General features: G+C 69.1%; 2 protein-coding genes across 8 annotated transcripts; one reads left to right on the top strand and one right to left on the bottom strand.

Moving 5' to 3' along the window:
• Positions 1 to 590: 590 nt before the first annotated feature.
• On the bottom strand, positions 591 to 8,704 carry ACBD4 (acyl-CoA binding domain containing 4). Of its 4 annotated transcripts, XM_080565471.1 has the most exons (10): positions 8,324 to 8,580; positions 8,099 to 8,219; positions 7,925 to 8,009; positions 7,733 to 7,853; positions 5,368 to 5,481; positions 3,972 to 4,078; positions 3,236 to 3,395; positions 1,761 to 1,939; positions 1,478 to 1,522; positions 591 to 1,110 (listed from the first exon to the last, which is right to left on the bottom strand). In XM_080565471.1, exons 1-10 carry the CDS (start codon positions 8,391 to 8,393, stop codon positions 1,000 to 1,002), a joined length of 1,113 nt encoding a protein of 370 aa, XP_080421597.1. In that variant the 5' UTR covers positions 8,394 to 8,580; the 3' UTR covers positions 591 to 999. The 4 variants fall into 4 exon arrangements, with proteins under 4 accessions (XP_080421597.1, XP_080421595.1, XP_080421594.1 ...); XM_080565469.1 differs by lacking the exons at positions 591 to 1,110; positions 1,478 to 1,522; positions 1,761 to 1,939 and adding an exon at positions 2,357 to 3,015 and having other exon boundaries at positions 7,637 to 7,853; positions 8,108 to 8,219; positions 8,324 to 8,704; XM_080565468.1 differs by lacking the exons at positions 591 to 1,110; positions 1,478 to 1,522; positions 1,761 to 1,939 and adding an exon at positions 2,357 to 3,015 and having other exon boundaries at positions 7,637 to 7,853; positions 8,324 to 8,685.
• A 4,190-nt stretch (positions 8,705 to 12,894) lies between these two features.
• PLCD3 (phospholipase C delta 3) lies at positions 12,895 to 22,865 on the top strand. 4 transcript variants are annotated; one of them, XM_080564702.1, is made up of 16 exons: positions 12,895 to 13,142; positions 14,870 to 15,028; positions 16,026 to 16,254; positions 16,346 to 16,475; positions 17,025 to 17,250; positions 18,121 to 18,322; positions 18,405 to 18,549; positions 18,630 to 18,782; positions 18,858 to 19,043; positions 19,163 to 19,189; positions 19,706 to 19,865; positions 20,340 to 20,456; positions 20,555 to 20,703; positions 20,939 to 21,200; positions 21,911 to 22,060; positions 22,143 to 22,865. In XM_080564702.1, exons 1-16 carry the CDS (start codon positions 13,040 to 13,042, stop codon positions 22,229 to 22,231), a joined length of 2,487 nt encoding a protein of 828 aa, XP_080420828.1. In that variant the 5' UTR covers positions 12,895 to 13,039; the 3' UTR covers positions 22,232 to 22,865. The 4 variants fall into 4 exon arrangements, with proteins under 4 accessions (XP_080420828.1, XP_080420827.1, XP_080420830.1 ...); XM_080564701.1 differs by having other exon boundaries at positions 12,896 to 13,142; positions 18,855 to 19,043; XM_080564704.1 differs by having other exon boundaries at positions 12,897 to 13,142; positions 21,065 to 21,200.
• Positions 22,866 to 24,347: the final 1,482 nt, after the last annotated feature.

The raw sequence follows: 24,347 nt of genomic DNA, 5'->3' as shown, positions 1-24,347 counted from the left end.
CCGGGGGGGGGGGAGGGGAGGAGATGGGGGGGTGCGGGAAGAGGAATCCCGGGGCCGCGCTGGGTGATGCGGCCCGGCCGCGCGGAGGGAGATGTAAACAAACCGAGCGGTGACGAGGCCCGGCTTAAAGGCGCCGCGGCCCTCACCAGAGGGGCGGGGCGGAGGGGGCGGGGCCGAGCGAGGGAGGGGCGGGGGGGCAGGAGTGGGGGGCGCCCCGTGGGCACGGGGGGGGTGGGCAGCCCCCGGGGACCCCCCCCGCCATGGCCCTGCCACCGAGGGGACACCGGGACACCGCGCCCGGGGCTGGCGGGGCCGGGGGGGAGCGGTCCCCGAGGGACGGAGGGACGGGGCCGGGGGGCGGCAGGGCCCGCACCGGGCCGGGCCCCACAGCACCGGGCCGGGCCCGTGCCGGGGGCGCTGGGAGCGGGGTGACCCCCCCGGCCCGCAGGTGCGGGCCCCGCCGCCCCCCTCCCCCCGGGTTCCCCGCAGCAGCACGGAGCGGGCGCGGGGCTGAGAAGGCAACGCTTTAATGGGGGGGGGGCGGGCGGGCCGCGGGCCCCGAACCCCCCCGGTGCTCCCCGCGGGCCCCCTCGGAGGGGGGTGGGGGCGGGGGCTCCGGCCCCGTTGCCACGCTCGCGGTGCGCAGGCCCCGATCCCCCGGTGCGTGATGGCGGCGGCGCTGCTCTGGGTGCGGGGAGCGCTCGGTTGCCCCCGTGCGGTGCTGGCCGGGCCCCAGCGGCTGGTGGCGGCGGTGCGCGGCGGCCCTGCCCCCCCCCCCCCCCCCCCGGGGCCGGCTGCGGGGGGGGCTCCGGGCGGCCCCGGGCTCGCAGCTCGGCCCCCTCGGGGCCGGGGCCGCCGGTGGCAGGAAGGCGGCGGTGGAGGAGGGAGCCCCGGGCCGGGAGCCCCGTCCCTCCCCGGTGCGGCGGTCCAGGCTCGTGAGAAGCGGAACGAGGACGGTGGCGGCGGCGGGGCGGGCGGAGCGGGGCCGTCCCGCGGCGGTCACCTCTTGGTGCCCTGCCAGCGGCGCAGCAGCCACTGGGTGACGAAGGGCCAGGCGAGGAGGAAGAGCAGGGTGCGCGGGGACACCGCCAGCGGCCACGGGGACGCTGCCTGGCGAGGGACAGACGGGAGCGGGGTGGGTGGGGGCACAAGGTCACGGTGGCACCGGTGACACCGAAACCCCCCCCCCGGCCCTTATCTGAAAGGGCGGCAGGGGCACCGTCACGGCCAGGCCGTCCTTTTCGCGGCCGTCATCCCGCCGAGGTCTCCTCGTGCTGCCGCCGCATCGTCCCTGCCGCCCGGACGCTGGGGACACATCCCCAGGGCTGCTCCTGCTTTCCAGCTGAGGGACCGTCCCCCCATCTGTCCCCCCCGCCGCCCCCAGCGGTGTCGGGGTAGGGGCTGGGGAGCCAGACCCAGCGGGGCAGGGCCACGTAGGGGCCAGCCCCGTGCAGCACCGTGCCTGCCTCCGACTCACCTGCGGTGCGAGCAGCCGGCCGGGTTCGGTCCCAGAGGCGTCGCCCTGCGAGACAGGAGAAGTGTCGGGGGGCGGCCGGCGCTGGGCATCCCCGTCCACTGCATCCCGAGAGAGAGGGGCTGGGCAGAACCGGGCCCAGGCAGGGCTCTGCAGGGCAGCGGGGCCGGGATCCCAGGGGCAATGGGGATGGGGGCAAAAGGCACAGGGACCGGCGACACCTGGGGGGGCACCACAGCCCCACCAGCCAGCACCCGCGGCCCTCTGCGTGGCCGGGCACACGTACCTGCGCGGAGGCGAGCGTCTCCAGCTCGCTCAGGCGCTGCAGCACGCGATGCATGTCGTCCTGCAGGGCCCGTACGGTGCCGGCCACATGGGCGTCCACCTCCGCCAGCAGCCCCTGGCTCCCGCAGGCAAACTCAGGGGCGCTCTCGGCATCCTGCGCTGCCCCGGCGAGCTGCGGATCTGCAGGGTGCGAAGACGGCGCTGCTCAGGCCGGGCAGGCCGAGCTCCCCGAGGAGCTGAGGCCGTGCGCTGCTGCTGATGGCTCTCAGCGGGTGCCCGCGCTCTGCCCCGGGCTGCCCGCACGGCTCTGCCCAAGCTCGGCACACGCAGAGCTGGGAGCTCCCAGCCCGGCCCAGCAGCCCACGTCCCTCTCACCCAGCGGTTCTGGGGACAGGGACTGGCACCGTGTCCACAAGCGTAGCAGTGGCCGTGGTGGGCGACCTCTGCCCCACCGACACGGCACCTGCACGGGCACATGCTGGGTGCCTCGGTTCACCCAGCGCGGCCGCGAAGGCCAGGAGGGTGCCTGGCCTGCTTGGCTGCCGCTTGGTCCGGCCCCAGGGCTCAGCGGAGGCTCAGTGGAGCCCCAAAACCTGCCTTGCCACGGCCCGTGTGACGCCCAAATGATCCTCGCTGCGAGTGGGGGACAGGCAGGTGCCTGCCATGGCACGGGCTGCTCCTTGGGCCCCGCACCGTGCTGCCCGCTCGCTCCAGTGCCCCAGGGACAGCCCAGCCTGGCTTTATCGGCCTCGTTACAAGTTAACTCCCAAGGTCAAGCAGCCCGGGAGGTTGGCGGAAACGTTCACGGGGAGATAAGCGCGGTGGCGGGCCGTGCTCCTGCCCCTCCGCAGAGGGAGCCCCGCTGGCGAGGGTGGCAGAGCCAGCCCCAAGCACGGAGCCCCCAGCCGTGTCTGGCGGGACGGGGAGAGCACGGGGCAGGAGCAGGGCTCCTGGCTCCATCCCCGCAGCAGCGCAGATGCCGGCAGCACCGGGGGCTGCTGGCATGCGACTGGCACCGCAGGGAGGGCTGGAGCAGGCAGTGGTCCTGTCCCCCGGACCAGCGCCTCCAGGGGCGCCAAGACCAGCTTTGCCCGCCCAAGCCCCGCCGCAAGCTTCCAGCCACGGCCGAGGGCACCAAGACGCTGCCGGCGGAGCCGTGCGGGGCTCACGCTGCCAGGGAACCGCGCTCCAAGCCGGGCTGCCGCAGAGGAGCCACGGGCCCAGCGGTGCAGGGCAGCAGGCACAGCTGGCACAGCCTGGGGATGACAAAGGGGACCTGTCCCGGAGGGGTGAAACACGGAGCTGCCTGGGCACCGAGGGGTGAAGAGAGGGGACGCACGGGACTTGTGGCTACCGCGTCAAGCCGCTGGTGGTCACAGCCCTCGCCTCTCTGCTCAGCCCCTGCACGGGCACCCCAGGGCTCCCCGGCGGGGAGGGAGCAGCGGGAAGGCGCCAGGAGCCCAGCGCTGCACCCACCTCTGTCAGCGCCCGGGGCTGCGAGGCCAGTGCCGCTCCTCCCCGCTCGTCTTCTGCCTTCGCCCCGCTCTCCCCGCCCAGCGGCACGGGGCGCTCGGGGCTCAGGCCCGGCCTGGGCGCTGTTCGGGGAGAGCCCCCGCTTGGCCAGCGGCTGCCCAGCCTGTGCGGGGGTAGAGAAGAACGGCCCTGAGACCCCCCCTCCCTCCCCGGGGGCTGCGGGAGGCCGGGGCGGAGGTCCTGGAGGATGCGGGCAGCCTCGTGCCTCCTGCCCACGGGCGCTCGCTGCGGCACTGGAAGCGCCGCTCGCTGCGGGCGGCACGGCGCTGCCTGCTAGCGCAGGGACGAGCAGGGAGCAAAGAGCGAGCGGCGGTGCCAGCGGGCGCCTGCACGGCTCGGGGCCAGCCCTGCTCGGCCGCCGGCGCCCCGCCGGGGCCGCGCTGCAGCAGCGAGGGAGGCTGCGGGTGCTGCTGGGGCACCCCGAGGGCCCTTCAGCCTGCCCTCGGTGACGGGGACCGGGCTCCAGCGGCACTGGGACACAGCAGGGCTGCTTCGCGGGGGCCCCTGCAGGTGTTGGGGGTGTCGCAGGGCCGCCAGGAAAGCAGTGCAGAGGTGACAGCAAGACGCGGAGGCAGAGAGCCGCCTGTTCAGAGCAGGGCTGACAGCAGGGGACGTTCCTGCCGCGGCGTGGCGGGACCCCAGCCCTCCTCGAGGCCGTCCTGCCCCGGGGAGACGTTACCTGCTCGGGCTCCATCTGCTCCAGGGTGTCGCAGAACACTTCCCCCTCGGAGTCACTGGCCACCTGGCTACCCTCGCGCGTGCCGGCAGCAGGAGCCAGCCCTCCTCCTGGAAGGGAAGCACAGGGCTCAGCCGCAGGCGGTGCCGGCGTGACAAAGGCGTTTCGGGAGCCGCTGCGTTCGTGGGGCGGCGGAAGCCCCGCGCGGGCGGGCACAGGGCAGCAGGGCTGCAGGTGGGTGCAGAGGCGGTGGCTGCGTGCACAAAGCAGGGTGGCAGGAGGAGGCCGGAGCTCTTCAGTGGGAGGCTCAAAGCAGCGTTAACGCCACCCGCACGAGGCGGCAAAGCGTCGCTCATGCTCCTGGGGAGGAAACCGAGGCACAGGGGGCGAAGGAATGGGCTGCTGCTGGCTCAGCACCGCGGCCGGGACTCTGGGGGCTGAATTCCCCGTCCCCTCCCTGCCCAACGCGTTGCGGAGCCTCGCTCGCAAGCCCCAGTGCGGGGCTTTTCGGGGCAGGTTTCTGCGCACGTCCGGCTCCCCCCGGGAAGAGGGCTGCCGCGTCCCGACAGCACAAACCCGGGCACGGAGCGCTGCAGCACCCAAGGGCCCAGGGAATTAAGTCCCCCCCACCCCCCCCCAGAGTCCAGCGCCGCTGAGGGTCACCACAGCGCACCCCGGACGTCCCGCGGGTGCCACCAGCGCCCGGGTGACAGCGCCCGGCTGCGCTCACAGCCCCAGCCCACGCTCGGCCGCAGGCGCTCGCTCCGTGACCATATTCGCTCCTCGAGGGAGGGCCGGGCAGGACTCCTCCCTGCAGCACGAGGCCGAAGCAGGGGCCCCGCCGGGCGGGGAGAGCTGCGCGTGCCGCCACGGGGCGGGGGAGAGCACAGGGAGTTTGCTCTCCCCAGCACAGCGCCGGCAGCGGGTGGGTGTGCTGGGGCCGTGCAAATCCACCACCAGCAGGGCACTGCCAGCCCCAGAGAGCGGCTCCCGGCCCCGCCGGCTGGGCAAACTTGGCTCGAGCCGAGGGAGAACTTCCCCTCCCAGAGCACGGACCTCCCAGGGCATTTGCCCCGTCCGCGGGAGCACGTCTCGCTCCCGGCCCTCAGCCCCCAGCTGCAGCTGAGCAGAATCGGGCCCCTTTGCACAGACACGAGCGACGCGGAGGCACCCAACGCGCTCAGGGTTACCCCCGGGGTCCACAACAGCACCGAGAGCTGCCCCCACGGGAAGCTCCGGCTCTGCGTGACCGGGGCGGCGCCCGAAACACGGGCAGGGTCGGACCACACGTGCCTGAAGCCGACAGCTCTGCGGAGAGACCGAAGCCCGGCCCGGCCCTGTCGCCGGCGCCTCCTCCGCGGGGTCTCTGCCGGGTGCTGGCCACGCCGGGGAGACCAACCTGGCGCTCGCTGCCCGTCCTGCTGCTCCCCGGGCAGCGCCTCCTCCCGCCGCTCCTGGGCCGGGCTGCTTGCTCGCTCGTCCTGGCTGGGGTCGGCCGCCTGCTCCTGCCCGTCTGCACGGAGACAGAGAGAGGGAGAGCAGAATGAAGGCGCTGCGGGCGTCCCCGTGGTGCAGCCCACCCTGCTCGGCTCCACGCTGGGCTCCTCGCAGCTGTTTCCCCGCTGGGCAGAGCCGGGGGACATGCGGATTTGGGAGCCCGGTGCGGGGAGGACGTGCGCAGCGGCGAGCTCGATGGCTAACAGCAGAGGAGAGGCTTCGCCCGGGGGCAGGCAGCAGCCAGAATGTGTCTGTTTTTATGTACCAGCTCCCCCCGTCTCCCTGGGTGCCCGGTGGGGCCCGCGGGGTGAAGCCAACCCTTTGGCAGCCAGGACTTTGCTCTCCGCTCCTGGCCAGGCAGGGATGTGGCAACACTGCCCTGCCGGCGCCTTGCCCACGGACCTCCGCGGGGCTGCCGTCCCCAGCCCGCCATCACGACAGGCTCCCGGGGCGCAGGAGCGTGCGGGAAGGCTGCTCCGAGACCGTCACCGTCCCCAGGTCTCTGCTCAGAGCAACCCCTGCGCCTGCCCCAGCGGGCGGAGTGCGGTCACCTCCGCCGCGAGGAGCCGGGCTCCGCCACCAGCCCCCGTGCGCCCGCGGGGCCGGAGGAGCAGCAGCGCCTGGGCGGCAGGACGGAGGTGCTTAACTGTGGGTCCGGGGTTGCTTCAGTCTCGGCCTACGTGTGCAAAGCTGCTTGGGAAAGCTTTGTCGGCTCGAGAGCGGCTGCGACCCTGCGCCGCTCACAACTGGGCTCCAAGTCGTACTTTATGGTGCGCCGGCTGTAAATAAACGAGAACGAGTGTGGCTCGGCCACCGCGCGCACCACCTCTGTCCTGCAAGGCGAGGGAAGCCACGCAGCTCTCTGCGGGCCGGCGTCTGCCACGTTCCGACCGCACCTCAGGCACCGCTCCCAGCGGCCACCCACCTTCCTCGCCTGCACTATCACCAGCAGAAGTTGCAGCAGCGCAACATCTCAAGGCAGGTTTAGGAGCCTTTAGCACAAATGACTCAACAGCTCAAGAAGTTCAGGCCTTTAAACCACGTTTCGGGCGCCTGGGGTTCATTTGCTCTGCAGACAGCGCCGGGTTTAGGTACAAACGAGGCTGTCATTTCTACGTGTCACTACGCAGGGGGACACTCGCGAGTGGGTAAGGACTGGGAGGTTAGCCCCAGCTTCTACGTACCAGAGAAAAACAAAGTCTATTTGCATTTTAAAGGAACTAGATTCCGCATAAACACAGAGAACAAAAGCGTCTGGCCACCACGGGACAGAGCAGCCACTGTAAGGCCAAGCCATACAGGAGCGTGCCCCCCAGGCGACGTGTCTCGGCAGCTCTGCGGACACAGGGGGTGACAGTGGCTGTCAGAGAGGGGACAGATGCCTGGGGACAGGCAGAGAGCGAGGCTGTTTGCCAGAGCTCTTCTGACCTTAGGGAAGCACTGACAGTTTATACCTGCTGCGAATACACCCCATGGCTCACCTGCTGCTGAGCTAATCTGCTGGAAGTTAGGCACAGGCACAGGTCTGGATGCACAGCCTTTCTGCAGCAGCCACCCCTCTGAAACAGCACGGATGGCTCCCAAACAGCCCAGCCCCTCACTCGCTCAACCACTTCTCGCAGGAACCGCCCTGCTCCTGGGGTGAGAAGGGTCCCCAGCGACCCCCCAGCGTGAGACAGCAGCCACCAGCCACACGTGGAAAGGGCTGGAAGGGGACTTTTTATAGTGCAAGGCTGTCCCAGCATCTCCAGATCCCACTAATCCCCTTTCTCAACCCCTGTTTCTCCACCTCCGCTCTGCTGCAAAAACAGGCACCTGTTTCTACCGGATGACCCTGGCTCTGCTTGGCAGCCCGCCCTGCCTGGAGGCGTGCCCGTGCCCAGGCTGACCAGGAGAAAGGAGAGCCCCGCGGCCAGGATGCTGGACCTGCACCGAGCCCCTGGCTCTACCTTTGGCTGCATATGGCCTTGGGGTGTTTGGAAGCCAAAGCTCAAGTTTTCTCCCCAGAAGTTTAGGGCAGAGAGAGCCCAGGCTGAGGAGACACCTGCTGGAGAGCGGTGCCCAGACAAGCACCTCAGCAGCACCTGCTCGGGAGCTGGGGAGCCAGGCGGGACGTGGTGTGTCCCCCCTTCCCCCTCTTGGGGAGCAGAGCCTCGAGGCGAGGGCCGTACCGGGACAGCAGCAGCAGGGGGGAGCAGGCGTGAGGAGCACGGCACGGGAGCGAGGGGCGTGCGGGGCAGCGGGGGGGCAGCGGGGCTCCCACTCACCCCCTTCCCCTTTGAAGAAGTCCTCGGGGGGCCGCGGCATGTCGCGGATCACCTCGTAGAGCGGCTCGAAGTACTTGAACATCTCCCGCGTCGCCTCGTCCATGGGCACCGTGTCGATGACCTGGGGACGGCCACAGCTGCGGCGGGGCCCGGCGGGGGGCACCGGGCCGGCCCCATCCCGCTCCCCGCTACCTTCTGGGCCACCTTCTTCATCTCGGCCACGTACGCGGCCATGGCCTCCTCCTTGGACATCCGTCCCAGGCTGTGCCACGCGTCCCTGCGGGGCACGGCGCCGTCAGGCGGGGCCGGGCCGGGCCTGCACCGGCCCCGGAGCGGCCCCGACCCCCCCACACCCCCCCCCCTTACCACTTGTACCGGCCGATGGGGTCCCAGAAGCCGGGCCGGGGGCCCTGGCAGCGCCCCGCCGTCGCCTGCTTGTAGTAGCTGTAGAAGCGCAGCATCTCCTCGTAGGACGGCCGGTACGAGCCTGCGGCACCGCAAACGCCTCAGCGGGGCCGCGGCCGCCGCCGGGCCCGGTAACGACCGAGCTCCCCGCCCCGCCCCGGGGGCCGGCAGCCCGGCCGCACTCACCGCTGCGGGGCAGCCCCTGGATGACGCGCACGGCGGCCCGGAACTGGGCCCCGCAGCCCGGCTCCGCCATGGCCCCGCCGCCTCCGCCCCGGTCCCGATCCCGGTCCCGGCCCCGCCGAGCGCCTCTCCGTGAGGGGAGAGCGCAGGACCAATCAGCGCGCGGCTTTCATCAGCGCCTCGGCGCCGCGCCCAATCAGCGAGCCGCTTCCGAAACGGGCCGCGCTGCCCCCTCCCCTCCCGGCCCGCTCGGTGAGCGGCGCGGCGGAGCCAATGGGAGCGCGGCGCGAGCGCTCCCTGCTGGATGAGGGGCGCGCGGCAGCCAATGGGAGAGCGGCTCGGTCGGGGAAGCAACGCCCCCTGCTGGTCGGGGGCGGGGCTGCAAGGCGGCGGGCAGGGGGCGGGGCCCCGGTGCCGTGCGGGGGGGGGGATTTAAAGGAACAGCGCCCGGGGATAGCGGGGGGGATTTAAAGGGACAGTGCGTGGGGGGGGGGAGGGGACACGGGGACGGGGACGGGGTGGGGGGGACAGGGACAGGGACAGGGACAGGGACAGGGACAGGGCACGGGGGCACTGTAGCAGGGCGGTGAAGCAGGGCACCAGAGCTGGTTGTGGGGACACTGGGATGGGCCCGTGGGATACTGGGAGCACTGGGAGACGTACTGGGGGCACTGGGAAGGGTGTGTGTCGTGGGGGGGGGGGGGCTCACCGCGGGGCGGGTGTCACTGCGTGGGGCAGGGGACTCACCGCGGGGCACGGGGCAGCTGGGCCTAGCGGGGCGATGGGTTATTTTTGATTATTATTTTGGTTAATTATAAAAACATCATTGGGGTTAATGTAAAAATATGATCGGGTTAATTGCTGTGGTGAGGAGGGGGCGCAACTGGGCGTCGCGGTGCTTCCCCCGTCCCCCCGGTGAGGCTGCAGGGCGTGGGTGTGCTGCGGGGGGACGTGGGTGGCAGGGGGACGTGGGTGGCAGGGAGGCACACGGCGCCCTGGGGACATGGGCGTTACGGTGACAGGAGTGCCCGGGGGGGCCACAGCCAGCTCGGGGACCACCATGGGCAGACCTGCAGTCACCTGGGGGCTGCCTTGTCCCGGCCCTCAGCCAGGGCTGGGTGCGGGGAGGGAGCCAGGCCCCGTCTCTCGGCAGCCCCCCCGCACGACCGCAGCTTGGTTTTCCCACATTTGGGGGCTTTGCCCTCACCTGAGCTCCGCATCCCGGACTCGGGAGGCTCAGGTGCAGAGAAAAGCCCCGGAACCGCCGCGTCCCCACCCCGCGGGGCCACAGGGCCGCGCCGCTTGGCGACATCGCCCGCGCTCGGTGCAAAAGTTCAAGGCCCAGCAAAACAAGGCAGCGAGGAGGATTTTCCATCCTCCCGCGGCTTCTGAGCTCCCACAGAGGATTCCTGCCCCCCCAGGACTGCGGCCCGGGCTCTGACTCACTGCAAAACCAGCCCCGGCCGCGGCGAACGCCCCGGCTCCAGCCCGCCGTGGCCTGGGCCCTGATTCACGGGACGCGTGCTGTGCTGGACGGGGCCGGGACCGCGAGCCGCTGCCCATCGGCTCCCTCCACGTCACGGCAGAAAATGGCAACGCTGCGAGGGCCCGGGGTGGGATCCGCTCCCTCAGGGCCCGGGGTGGGATCCACTCCCTCAGGGCCTGGGGTGGGATCTGCTCCCGCTGCAGGCCGTGAGGGATTTCCAAGCCGTGCTCCCCCCCGCCCCGGGCTCGGCCGTGTTTATTTTATGCAATAAGCCATTCTTTCCCCACTCGTAATCCTGCTATTAATAATATTGGTGGTGGCGATGTTTTTTTTTTTTTTTTTTTTTTTGCTGGGTTGTGGTTATGCAACGTGTTTTGATTCCCCGGCGCTGCCCAGGGCTGGTGCAGGACGGGGGGGGGGGGGGACGTGTCCTACCCCCGGGGGCTGGTGGCTGCCGCCGCGCTCACGGCACCGTTTCACGGTTCGCTTCTCCCCCGGGATCCTCCAAAAATCGCTTGGTGTCGGCAGCTGAATTCCTGCCCGTGCAACTCCCCTCGGGGGCCGAGGGCTTGGAGCGGGGCCAGGGCAGAGCCCGGCTATCCGGTTGCAAGTGCATTTCGGCGTGGATGCAGCTGCTTTCCGAAGTTTTCCAGCAGAGAAAGAGGCGTTTTGCATCAATACACCAAATGCCTTCATTTTTGCATAAATAACACCAAATGCCTTCATTTTTGCATAAATACACCAAATGCCTTCTGCAGCTCCTGAACGGGTAAAAGCCTCGGCCCAAGCAGAAGGGGGCACTGCCCTGGGCTCTGCTGCCCCTCGTTAAAATTCCCCAAGTCCCCACGTCCCCAAAGGCCTCAGCACCCCAAAAACACATCCGAGGGGCTGCCCAGAGGTTCCCCCCAGCTGCCCACACGTGCCCCCGGCTCACCGAGGTGTCGCACCGTGGTGCCCAGACACCACCCCGAGCTGCCCAGGTGTTGCCCTGCATCCTCAGACATTGCTCCAGGACGCTCACAGACCATCCAGGACACCCGGGTGTTGCCCCAGGGGCCCGAGGGTCTCCCTTGAAGTAGAGGTGTTGCTCCAGGATAACCAGAGGTGGGCCCAGGGATGCCCCGATGTCATTCTATGGTGCCCCGGTGTTGCCCTGGGTGTACAGATGCTGCCCCAGGATGCCCAGAGGTCACCCAGGGTGCCCAGATGTTGCCCCAGGACAACCAGAGGTTGCTCCAGAGATGCCCAGATGTTGCCCTGGATTTACAGACGTCCCCCCAGAGGGCTCAGAGATTGTCCATAGTGCCCAGATGTCACCCCAGGGTGCCCAGATGTCATCTCAGGGTGCCCCCCAGTCCTACATGTGGCCATGGTCACCCCCTCCCTGACCAGGGATGTCCCCCCGCGCGCTGTGGCTCCCATTTCCTCGCTTTGTGCTGTGGTTCCCAGTCCCCACGTCCCAGCCTGGGGCAGCCTCTTGTCCCCCGGTGCTGGCAGTTTCGGCAAGAAGTGCTACCAGCCAGGTGGAGGCAGCCCTTGTCACCGGCACAGGGCTTGAAATCAACGCCCGGCCCGGTGGAGGGGACGGGGACGGGGAGCCTGGGATGGGGCCGGGCGCTCTCCCTCCGCGCCCACCCGTCCGTCCGTCCCCTCCGACCTGACCTGAGCAAGGAGAGAGCCCGCCACAGCCAGGGGAGAGATGGAAATCGGTGTAAATGGAGTGAATTGGGGTAAATCCCACCCCATTGCACATATCTGCACACACGCACGTGTATGCACACACAGGCATGCACACACGTCCACAGCAGCACACGTGTGCGCACAGCTGCACACACGTGCACACAGCCGCCTGCACACGTGTAGGTGTGCACACGTGTGCCGTGCACACACGTCCTCCGCAGTGTCACGTGGAGGCGAGGGGACATGGTGACACGGCTCCTGTGCTGCAGGCCTTGGTGCCAAAAGCTTTGGTGCCGGGATCCGGACCCCAGGCAAGGCCACCACGTCCTGCACCACCGACGCGGCCGTGTCCCCGTGTGCCACCAGGCTGCCACCACCCCGGTAGGCCAGAACAGCGTCACCCAGTCCGAGCGCACTGGGTGCCACTGGCGCTGTGACAAGACGCTGTCCCCGGGTGCGGTGGCTGAGGGGGGGCCCACGTGTCCCACCTGATGCTTGGCACCAGCTCCAGCACCGGCACCGGCAGCCATGTCCCTGGGCAGAGCGGGGTCCTGTGACGGAGATGGGCCCCCCCCCCCCGGTGCAGGCCCCTGGGTTCAACCCCCCCGGTACTGCTCCCCCCCCGGTACTGAACCCCCCCCAGGTGCAATCCCCCTGGTACCGACCCCCTCTGGTACCAAACCCCCTCAGTACCAACCCCCCTGCCGGTACCCCCCCCCCCCCGGTACAATCCCTTCGGTACCGCCCCCCTCTGGTGCTGCCCCCCCGGTACCGAACCCCCTCGGTGCAGACCCCCCCGATGCAGCATCCCCCTGGTACCGACCCCACCCCCCGATGCAGAACCCCCCTGTGCAATCCCCCCGGTACCGACCACCCCCCCCCGGTACCAACCCCCCGTGTACCAAACTCCCCGGGTACCGAACCCGCCCCCGGTGCAATCCCTCCGGTACCGCCCTCCTCCGGTGCCGCCCCCCTCCAGTAACGAACCTGCCGGTACCGACCCCCCACCGGTGCCGACCCCCCAGCAACGACCCCCCCGGTGCATTCCCTCCGGTACCGACCCCCTCCAGTGCCGAACCCCCCGGTATCGAAGCCCCCGGTGCTCCCCCGGTGCCGAACCCCTTCGGTACTGAGCCCCCAGGTGCCCCTCGTTACCGAACCCCCCGGTACCGAACCCCTCGGTACCGCCCCCCCCGGTACTGAACCCCCTGTTTCCCCCACCCCCCGGCGCAATCCCCCTCGGTACCGAACCCCCCGGTACCCAAGCCCCCGGTGCCGAACCCCCCCGGTGCCGAACCCACCCCCCCGTTACCGACCCCCCCGGTACCGACCCCCCCGGTACCCCCCCCGTTGCCCCCCCCCCGCCCCGTCCCGGCCGGGTTACGCCTCCCGGCCGCGGCGCGGCCCCTCCCGGCCCTTCCCCGCTCCGGGCCCCGGTCCCGGCGGGGCCGCCCCGCCCTGCCCGGCCCCGGCCGCCGCCTCCGCCCAGCCGGGGGGGGCCGAGGGGGGAGCCCCGGGGGCCCGGCGGACACCGGCAGCACCGGGCCCTCGCCATGATCTGCGGGCGGAGGGCGCGTCCCGGCGCCGAGCAGCCCCGGGCCCCCCCGGACGGGGCCGGTGGCCCCCGGCGAGCCGGCAGAGCCTTCAGGAAGATGGGTGAGGACCGGGGGGGGCACCGGGGGAGGGTCCCGGACCGTCCCGTTGCCCCCCTCCCCGCGGCAGCGAGGGTCCCCGGTTGGGCGGTGTCCCCATGCCGGGAATTGTCCCCAAGGGTGGGCGAGGTCCCCGTGGTGGGGGGGTCCCCGTGGTGGGGGGGTCACCGTGATCAGGGGGTCCCCGTGGTGGGGGGGTCCCCGTGGTCAGGGGGTCCCCGTGGTCAGGGGGTCCCCGTGGTGGGGGGGTCCCCGTGGTCAGGGGGTCCCCGTGGTCAGGGGGTCCCCGTGGTGGGGGGGTCACCGTGGTGGGGGGGTCCCCGTGGTCGGAGGCTCCCCATTGCCAGGGGTGTCCCCGTGGCTGGGGGTGTTCCCTATTGCCGGGGGGGGGTCCTCACTGCAAGCAGAAGGGGACAGAGCCCTTGTCACCCCCGTGCCACCCCCTCTGGGTGACCAATGCCTGTCCCACGGGGCGCAGGGGGACAAGGGGCTCGAGGTGGCCGGGTGGCGGAGGGGGGCTGTGTATGGCCCCACATGGCGGGGGGGGTGGTCCTGGTTTGGGTCCTGTCGCGGGTGTTGGGGCAGGAGCTTGGCTCCAGTGGCTTCAGGCACGTGTCCGTGCGTCCGTCTGTCCCGGTGCCCGGTTGTCTGGGTGTCCCTGCATCAGTGCACCCGCCCGTCCATGCACCCGCCCGTCCATGCACCCGTGTGTCCTCGCGTGGCTGCATCCGTGTGTCCGCGCGTCCCTGCAGCCCTACATCCTGCAGCCCTACATCCTGCAGCCCTACACCCACCTGTCTGTACGTCCCTGCAGCCCGACACCTGTCTGTATGTCCATGCATCCACACGTCCTCCCGTGGCTTGGCCGGCTCCTGGCCCCCAGCGCCGTGGCTCATGTGGGGGCTTCATGGCCCGATGGGGACAGGGACGGTTCCCCCAGGGAGGTGTCACAGGAGCTGGTGGCAGAGATGGTGGCCGTGTCCCCGAGGCTGTGGCCCGCTCGGGGACCCGAAACTGCCGTTTCCCACCCCAGGCAGAGCGTTCCTGAAGGGAGCGGGGGCACAGTCACTGGGGCCGTTCTCCAAGAATGGTTGCAAAAAAAAAACCCAAAACAACTGAAAAAAAAAAAAAAAAGGAGGAAATAACTTTCATGGAGAATGGACGGAAAAGTCCTGGCAGTGAGACCGTGGGTGTGCAGGTCCCCCGAGGCCACCCCGTCATTGTGCCCAGCCTGGTCACCAGCCCCATCCGGGCTGGGACCGTCACCACCGCGTGGTCCCCGTCAGCCCCGGGGGCACGGTTGGGGCTGCAGGGGACGGGTGACAGCCCCGTGCCTGGCACTGCTGCCAGCAATCCCACACCGGATTTGGGCGGCTTTGCTGGGATCCAGCAGCCCTGGCCTGAGGGCTGGGCTCCGTGACCGCTGCCGTGCCCTGCCCCGTCCTGCCCGGCCATGTGGTGCCCAAGACGGGCTGATGGCAGTGGCTTGTCCAGTCCTGTCCCATCCAGTCCCATACCATCCAGTCCCATCCCGTCCCGTCCCATCCCATCCCATCCCATCCCATCCCATCCCATTCCGTCCCATCCCATCCCATCCCATCCCGTCCCATCCCCTCGTGTGCCCTGCAGCGTGCACATACCACATGGAGATGCGCACAGAGCCCCCCCCATTCCCACCCGGTGCCCCCGGAGCCCCCACCGCGGTGCACCCACGGGCTGGTCCCCTCGCAGGGCTGACGGAGGACGAGGACATCCAGCTGATGCTGCGGGGCTCGCTGCTGCGCAAGATCAAGTCGCGGCGGGCGAAGGAGCGGCTGTACCGCCTGCAGGAGGACGGCATGACCGTCTGGTTCGAGCGGCGCTTCAGGCGCGCCCCCTCCAAGCAGATCTGTAGGTGCTGGCGCTGGGGGACCGTCCCCAGGGGCTGGGGACCCCGGCCTGGGTCCTGCCGGCCTCGAATTGCGGGGAGCGGCGGGGAGGGGGGCAGAGCCCCAGCCCACGTGGGGTGCGGGTGGGAGCCGGCACCTGGACCCCAACTCAGCCACGGCCCCCCCCTCCGTGAGCTTGCTCTGCCCCCCAGCCATGGACCAGTGCCTCCCAGTGCCTCCCAGCACATCCCATTCCACCCAGTGCCTTCCAGTACACTCAGTGCATTCCAGTGTGTCCCAGTGCACCCAGTGTGTCCCACTGCCTTGCAGTGTACCCATTGCCTCCCAGGGCATCCCATCACATCCCAGTGCATCCCAGTGCACCCCAGTGTGTCCCAGTGCACCCGGCGTATCCCATTGCCTCTCAGTGCATCCCATCACACCCCAGTGCACCCGGTTTCTTCCACTGCACCCGTTGCCTTCCACTGTCCCCAGTGCTTCCCAGTGCCCCCAGTGCCTCCCAGTGCCCCCCAGCTGAGCCCCCCGAGCCCACTCCCTTTGCTCTCCCCCTCGGGACTGGCGCAGGGACCCGGCTCCATCCCGGCCAGACTCTGTCCCCACTCCCCGGCGTCACCCAGCTCTCTCCACGCTCACTGGGACGTCTGCCCAGTGCTGGCACCGCTGCGAGACGGCGCCATCCCCCCGCTGGCGTCACCGCCCCCATCCCCGCAGGGGACAGTGGCCTGGACCCGCTGGGCTCTGTCTCGCCTGGGATTAGTGGCTTTAGCGCGGCCGCAGCATCACCCGCGCCGAGAGCGCCCGGTCCCTGCCCACAGCACCCTGGGGAGCGGAGGGGACACCCAGCGCCGCCATGGGGACACCGGGGGTGGCCGCCAGCGGGGTGCTGGGGCACGGTGGGTGGGGGCGATCCCACGGCCGTGCTGAGCCATCGGTTCGGCTGGGGGCTGGTGGCCGCCTCCCGCACGGGCTGGGGACCGTCACCGCGCGTGTCCCCGCAGTCTCCGTGATGCACATCGAGGGCGTGCGCCAGGGCCACCAGTCGGAGGGGCTGCGCAAGTACGGCGGCTCCTTCCCCGAGCGGCACTGCTTCACCATCGTCTTCAAGGGCAAGCGCAAGAACCTCGACCTGGCGGCGCGGGGCGAGGAGGACGCCCAGCACTGGGTGCAGGGGCTCACCAAGCTGATGGCGCGGCTGCAGGCCATGAACCAGCGGGAGAAGCTCGACCAGTATCCTTTGTGGGACAGCGGGGCGCGGCGCGGGGACAGCCTGGGGACAGCCCGGGGCGGCGGCCGGGGCGCTTTCCTTAGCGCGGCGCAGCTGGATCCACGGCATCCTGCAGCGAGCCGACAAGAACAAGGACAACAAGATGTGCTTCCAGGAGGTGAAGAGCATGCTGCGGATGATCAACATCGACATGAACGACATCTACGCCTACAAGCTCTTCAAGGTACCTGCCCTGCGCCCCGTCACCCGCTGTCCCCGCTCTGCTGTCACCTGGCTGAGGGCACGCTGGCTCCTTCCCTGCCCTCCCCTGCCAAACGCGGAGGACTGTCAAACTCATGGCACCCTGAGAGCTGCCAATGTCCGGGTCCTCTTGTGACGGGAGCTGTCCCCACACTGTCCCCACATGGCTCCATTGATCCCCAGGGTGTGACACCTCCCCAGGTGGCTCTCTGGGGACAGCAGCACCTCCCCAGGGCCCTTTACCCCTAGGGAAACTGAGGCACGGCGCTCTGCTCGGCTCCATCCTGAGCTTGGGGGGCAGAGGGACTGGGGGGACACAGCGGGGTTGTGACCCGTGTACTCCAGGTGACAGAGGGCTGGGGGGGACACAGAGGGGACACCTCCCATGCACAATGCAGCCCCAAGCCCCCCAGCAGGTAGCCGAGCCCCCCCAAACTCATCACACAGACTCCCAGCTTGGGTGGGTCTGGCCGAGGGGACGGTCCCCCAGGCCAAGGGGACGGTCCCCGAGGCCGGGCTGCGGTCCCCTCAGGAGTGCGACCGCTCGGGCGACGAGCGGCTGGAGGGCCGGGAGCTGGAGGAGTTCTGCCGGCGGCTGCTGCGGCGGCCGGAGCTGGAGGAGCTCTTCGGGCACTACTCGGGCGAGGACTGCGTGCTGTCGGCCGAGGAGCTGCGCGAGTTCCTGCGTGACCAGGGCGAGGAGGCCACCCTGCGCCAGGCCCGCGCCATCATCCACACCCACGAGCTCAACGAGAAGGGTAGGGACGGGGATGTCCCACGATGAGGACGGCAAGCCCGGCTGGTGGCTTGGGTGTGGAGCAAAGGGGGTGGCAGCTTAATGGCGCCATGGGGACATGGTGGTGTCCCCCAGGTAGGCATGGGGCTCTCCAGGGCTGGGGTGAGTGGCTGTGTCCCTCTGGTCCTTCCCTGGTGGTGGCACTGGGTGGCAGTGCGCCAGCACAGGGGACATAAGGGTGGACGTGGACACCAAAGGGACCTCCATGTCCTTAGGGTGCAGTAGTGCACGGAGAACGTGGCACAGCCCGGGGACGGGGGACAGCAGGGCAGGGACAATTGCCTCCATGTCACCAGCAGGATGTGAGACATCTGAGTGGAGGTGGGACATCAGGGGGACCTCCACGTCCCCTGGGTTTATGATGCCAGGTGACCATGGTGCTATCAGGACAGGGGACATCCGGGTGGAGATGTGACCTCCATGTCCCATGGGAGCTGTGATGCCAGCCCCAGGGTGGATGTGGCACTGCCAGGGGCTATCGGGCAGCGATGGGACACCCAGGGGACATTTGTGTCCTCTGGGTACTGCAATACGAGGCCTGGGGGTGCTATCAAGATGGGGGACATTGGGGTGGGGACAGGAAACCTCCACATCTTGTGGGTGCCACCATGCCAGGTCCAGGGTGGCTGAGGCAGAGGTGGACGGAGGACATCAGAGTAGACATGGCCCACCCAAGGGGACTTGTGTGTTCCCTGGGTGCCACAGCGCCAGGCCTGGGGTGAACATGGCACTGCCAGGAGACAGGGGACACCCGTGTGGGGACAATCGATGGGGTGCCACCCTGCCGGCTGCATGCCAGCCCTCTGCGACACCCCTCCGCTGTGTCCCTCAGCCAGGCAGCAGGACCTGATGATGCTGGACGGCTTCATGATGTACCTGCTCTCGGCCGCCGGCGACATCCTCAACCAGGAGCACACCAAGGTGCACCAGGACATGAGCCAGCCCCTGTGCCACTACTTCATCTCCTCCTCCCACAACACCTACCTGACCCACAACCAGATCGGCGGCACCAGCAGCACCGAAGCCTACGTCAGGTGGGTGCTGCGAGGTGCCCGTGGGCACGGCGGGGTTGCTCCGGGTGGCGCGGGGACTCACCCGGCGGCGGCGCGGTGGCAGGGCGCTGATGACGGGCTGCCGCTGCGTGGAGCTGGACTGCTGGGAAGGTGCCGACGGGGAGCCCGTCATCTACCACGGCCACACGCTCACCTCCAAAATCCTCTTCCGCGATGTCATCGAGAGCATCCGCGACTACGCCTTCAAGGTGAGGCCGGCGCTGGCAGCCCCGGGGCGGGTGCTGGGTGCCGGGTGCTCAGCGCTGCTTGTCCCCGTCCCCGTCCCCAGCAATCGCCCTACCCCGTCATCCTCTCGCTGGAGAACCACTGCGGGCTGGAGCAGCAGGCCACCATGGCCCGGCACATGAAGGCCATCCTCGGGGACATGCTGCTGACGCAGCCGCTGGACGGGCAGGACCCCGACAACCTCCCGTCCCCGGAGGTGAGGCCACCCCGCCTGCCGCGGCGTCCCCATGTCCCCAGCCCGCCCTGAGCTCGGCCCTTCGTCCTGCAGCAGCTGAAGGGGAAGGTCCTGGTGAAGGGCAAGAAGCTGCCAGAGCCGTGGGGTGAGCCCCGGGGTGTCACCGCCATCCCCAACCCTGAGGAAGAGGAGGAAGAGGAGGAGAAGAAAGAAGAGGAGGAGGAGGAGGAAGTGGAGGAAGAAGAGGGGGAGGAGAGGCTGCGGGAGAGAAGCAGCCAGCGGGTAAGGCGCTCTCCTGGGGCTGCAGTGCCAGGGGACCGCAGTGTCCCGGCGGTGCCGCAGAGCGGGGCAGGCGAGCACTGCGGCGTCCCCCAGCACAGCCTCGCTCTCTCCTCTTCCAGGCGCTGCAGGAGATCCAACCGCTGCAGGTGGGTCGGGTGGTGGAGATGGGTGGGGGTCATGGGGGGCGAGCGGCTCTCACTGCCCAGCTTGGGGAACCCCTGGTGGTGCCTCTCTTGCCCTGTGGGGTCTGGTGTGCCGTCTCTGGGATGTTCTTGGGAACACCATGGCCTTGGGAACACCATGGCCCATCACTTTGGGGCCTCCATCACCTCTCAGTCTCCGTTGCCTTGGGGAGGGTTCTCCATCGTCTTGGTTTTCCATCACCTCATGGTCTCCACCACCTTGAGGTCTGCATCACCTGAAGTTCCCCATTGCCTTGGGCTGTCCATGACCTCAGGGTCTCCATCTCCTTGGGGTCTCTGACATCTTGGCTTGTCCATCGCTTTGGGGTCTCCATCACCTTGGAGGGCTCCATTGCCTCAGGTTCTCCATCACTTTGGTAGCCTCCATAGCCTTGTAGCCCCCACAGCGCCAGCAGTGCGGGGGCTCTGCGGACCCTCAGGTGGCTGCTGGTGGTCCTGATGCCGCGGTGGCTCCTGCAGGCCAAGGACGCTTCGCAGGTGGCCCCAGAGCTGTCGGCGGTGGTGGTGTACTGCCAGGCCGTGCCCTTCCCTGGCCTGGCCCAGGCCCTGCAACACCCCCGGCCCTGCGAGATGTCCTCCTTCAGCGAGAGGAAGGCCCGGAGGCTCATCAAGGAGGCGGGTGAGGGCAGTGGGACAGGGACGGGGATGGGGATGGAGCCACGCCAGGACACGGGGCAGGGCTGGACCAGGTGGGGATGCTCTGGGCCCTGTCACTGAGGTGGCTCCCTGGGTTGGGGACACGCCGGCCACAGCCAGCTCAGGACTGGTGGGGCTGCGGGGCTCGGGTTTGAAGGTCAGGGCTTGGGATGTGGCATCTGGGGGAGTATCTGGGGCCAGGGCCTGGGCTCTGGGGCCAAGGTCTGGGCTTTTGGCTCAGGCTCAGGGCCTGGGGTCTACGGCCAAGGTCCAGGGTCAGGATCCATGTTCAGGGTCTGAGGTTGGGGTCAGGTTTTGGGGGCCAGGCCAAGATTTGAGGTCCGCACCCAGCTGGCTGGGCAGGGTCTGTGAGCATCCCCTGGCACAGGGGTGTGGGCAGGACGTGTGGCACCCATGGGTGCTGCGGCCCCTGCCCTGCTCAGCTGGTGCCCCCCAGGCCCGGCGTTCGTGCGCTACAACGCCCGGCAGCTCAGCCGCGTCTACCCGCTGGGGCTGAAGATGAACTCCTCCAACTACAACCCCCAGGAGATGTGGAACGCCGGCTGCCAGCTGGGTGAGCCCCCAGAACCCCTGGGCACCCCCAAACCGGCACCCCCGGGCCCAGCACCCACCCTGATGCCCCTGTCCCCGTCCTTGTCCCTGTCCCCGCAGTGGCCCTCAACTTCCAGACGCCGGGCTACGAGATGGACCTGAACGCCGGGCGCTTCCTGGGCAATGGGTGCTGTGGCTACGTGCTGAAGCCCCCCTTCCTGCGCAGCCCCCACGTCGAGGGCCCCCGCTGCCTCGTGCTGCACATCAGGGTGAGGGTCCCCCCCTCCTGCCAGCGTGGGTGCCACCTGCGTCCCCGCTGGGTGACACCAACGCCAACCCCACGCCCAGCCAGGTGCCACCTGCACCCCTTATGGGTGACACCAACCCCAGGCCCAGCCAGGTGCCACCCATCTCTCTTCTGGGGACACTGGTCCTGTCCTTGCATCTCTCTGAGAACCACCCACATCCCTGCTCCTGGGTGACCCCATCCCGATGCCCGTCCAGGTGCTGCCCGTCTCCTGGGGGACACCGACCCCGTCCCCCGCTCCCAGCCATGCGCCGCCCTTGTCCCTTCCCCCGAGGCCACCGTCCCCGGCGTGCCGCCAGCCCCCTGCACCCTCTGGCCTGCAGGTCATCACGGCCCAGCAGCTGCCCAAGCTGAACCAGGAGAAGCGCAGCTCCATCGTGGACCCCTTCGTGCGGGTGGAGATCCACGGCGTGCCGGCCGACTGCAGCAAGCAGCAAACCGGCTACAGGAGCAACAACGGTGAGCGCCGCCGGGCCCCGGGGCACCCAGTCCCCGGGGGTGGGGGGGGTCCTCCGGGCACCCCATGGCCCAGAGGTCCTCTGTGCGCCCCAGGTTGGGCTGGTGCCCAGGACATCCCAGTCCTCCCAGTGCTGCTTCCTCCTCCTCTCCAGTATACCCCAGCCTGGTCCCGGTGCCACTCCCATTTCCATCAGCACTGCCTTGCTGGTCTCCCTTGTCACCCCCATCCCACCCAGTACAGCTCAGCCTGCTCCCAGTATGGCCCCCCTTCCTGCCAGTATACCTCAGCCTGCTCCCAGTGTCACCATCATTCCCCCAGTATACCCCAGCCTGGCCCAAATGTCACTCCCATTCCCCTGGTATACCCCAGCCCGGTCCCAGTGTCACCTTCGTTCCCTCCAGTATACCCCAGCCTGCTCCCATTGTGACCCCATTCCCACCAGTACATCCCAGCCTGGTCCCAGTATGAACCTCATTCCTTCCAGTATACCCCAGTATGAACCCCATTCCTTCCAGTATGCCCCAGCATACCACCCCCAGTGCCACCCCCATTCCCCCACTCCCCCCACACCCCACCCTGGGGTGACACCCGAGCCACCAAGGACCCAAACCCAGTTGGGGCGAGCACGGCGGCGGCGTGATGAGCCGGTCCCATGCCCGGGGTGGCCGGTGGCCGCGGTGGCCGTGCCCACCCTGACACGGTGCCGCAGGCTTCAACCCGCGCTGGGAGGAGACGCTGACCTTCCAGCTGCAGGCACCTGAGCTGGCGCTGGTGCGCTTCGTGGTGGAGGACCACGACAGCACCTCCTGCAACGACTTCGTGGGGCAGTTCACCCTGCCCCTGGCCAGCATGCGGGAAGGTGGGTGGGCGCCTGCGCCCTGCTGCCGGGGTTTGGGGGGGAACGGCCCCGTGCCGCCCGCTCAGCCCGGCTCTGTCCCCAGGGTATCGCCACATCCACCTGCTCTCCAAGGACGGGGCGTCCCTGTCCCCTGCCACGCTCTTCGTGCACGTTAAATGTAAGCGCCTGTGAGGTCCCCGTGGCTGCGGCGGGGGGGACGCCGCGTCCCTGGCCCGTGCCGCACGTGGGATCGACGCGCCCCTGCGTGGGGCTGGGCACTCGCCCGCGCCGTGGATGCCCCACTCCCTGCACGGGGCGCAGGGACGGGCTGGGGACACCGCTCGCTCGTGTGGGGGACAGGGTGCCAGCTGGCCAGGGTGACAGCAGGGCAGGTTGGGGTCCCTGTGGGATTAGGGGACCCTGTCTGTGTCCCACGGTGCCACCCCATCTGCACACCCCGCCCTTCCCCTCTCTGGCTGTGACCACATGGGGACAGGGACGCTGTGACAGCCAGGACAGGGTGGCCAGGCCACCACCAGCCCAGCACAGCTCTGGGGGCACGATGAGTGACAGCAACCCCCCCGCAAACATCACCAGCCCCAGCCATGCTTGATCCCGGCCCCTTGGGCTGCGGGGGTGGTGACTGCCACCACAAGGTCCCCAAGGGGACCTTGCCACTGCTACCACAGCCGTGGTATCGAACCTCCGCTTGGTTCAGCGCCGAACGCAGGGCCAGCCGCGTTCGGACCTGTGCTCGAGTACTGGCGATGGTCAAAGATCTATACCCGGCTGTCAAGCGAGTCGAATAAAGGTTTATTGTAACAGAGCCTGCCCGACGTCCTTGTCACCTGCTGGCATCTGCAAGGGTGGCTTTGGTGGCCACAGGGAGCAGGAGGAGATGGTGGGAGCCCCATTTCCTGATGTCCTCCCCAACACTGGGAGCTGGTCGGAGCCACGTTTTGCACACCCCGTGGTCCCACAGCCCCAAAAAGCCCCATGGCTCCTGGCTCCACTGCCCTCATGGTTGGTGTCCCCGTCACCACTGCGGGGTGGCCCCCAGCTCCGCGGGGAGCAGGAGGGGACTCAGAGGTGCTTGCATAGGTGACACAGGACCCTGGGCACCGGGCTGCAGCAGCGCTGGCAGCGGGGACGTGGTGGCTCCCAGTCCACCACCGAAGCCAAACCGGCCCAGGCTGGGGTGGGCAAACAGACGCCCACGGGGCAGGGACGTGCCACGGGGCACAACAGCCACAGCGCGCGGGGGGACAAGGACACTGGGAGTGCATAGATGGGCGCTGGCTTTGCGTGCAGCTTTGGAAACCTTTGGCGTGGAGATCGAGAGCAGCTCGGAGCGATGGCAACAGGCGGGCTGAGGGTACCGGGGAGCAGAGACAAACCGCGGGGCTGCACCATCGTGCCGTGGTGACAGCGCAGCCACCGCCGGCCACCAGCAGCACGGGGACAGGCAGCCTGCCCTGCTCCTTCCCCACTCCGAGTCCCAGTGCCCGCGGCGTTTCCTGGAAGAGGCACCGCCGAGCTTCGCAGCAGGGCTGGGGTTGGCAGCAAGCTTCTCAGGCGTTGGTTTTCAAAGACGTCTTAATGGGATAGAGGGTTTCCGTGGAAGAAAACATTCCCTTCGCCTCTGAGGCTCCTGCAGCACACGATGATGAGCCTGGTGGAAGAGGCACTGGGGTGGTTGAAGGCTGACCCCCCGGGGAAGGCTGACGGCACGTCGCAGGGCAATCAGTGGCGTGCGCGTTGCATTTCAGCGATTCAGAAAACCAGCGTGGACAGCGCAGCAGCCAAGCGGGGCACCTCGAGGTGCGGCAGCGGAGACGCAGCAGGCACCGTGCGGCCCTGGTGCCACCTGGGGCGGCAGAGGGGGAGCACCCCGGAGTTCAAGCAGAGCTGGGTGCACAGGACATGCTCCGACAGTGGCAAGGATCCGGGTCCCCCAGGTCTTTGGGAGTTGCTGCTTCTCGGTTCAGCGCTTGCCCCGTTGAGCAGAGAGGTTTTGAGTCTCCGAGGCTGGGGAGAAGGGACAAGGCATTGCTTGCACAAATAGCCCTTAAAAACAAATATCGAGGTGTTCCCAGGACTGCAGGGAGGGACGGCACCATCCTCCCTGTCCATGCACTTGCGGCAGAGCTGGGCCGGCAAGGACCGAGTTTAACAGAGGAGGGAGCGGATGGAAAACGGCCGAGCATGGGGACAGAGCCGCAGGGGAGTGCTCCAGCCCTGCCACAGCACCGCGCCGCTCCCGGCCCGGTGCTCCGCCGTGTGGGTGCCGAAGCGGTGGGTGCGCTTC

The sequence above is a fragment of the Anser brachyrhynchus genome, assembly GCF_964034855.1.
Source record: "Anser brachyrhynchus genome assembly, chromosome: 22".
NCBI classification, from domain to species: Eukaryota; Metazoa; Chordata; class Aves; order Anseriformes; family Anatidae; genus Anser; species Anser brachyrhynchus.
This window is presented reverse-complemented; position numbering and strand designations above follow the sequence as displayed.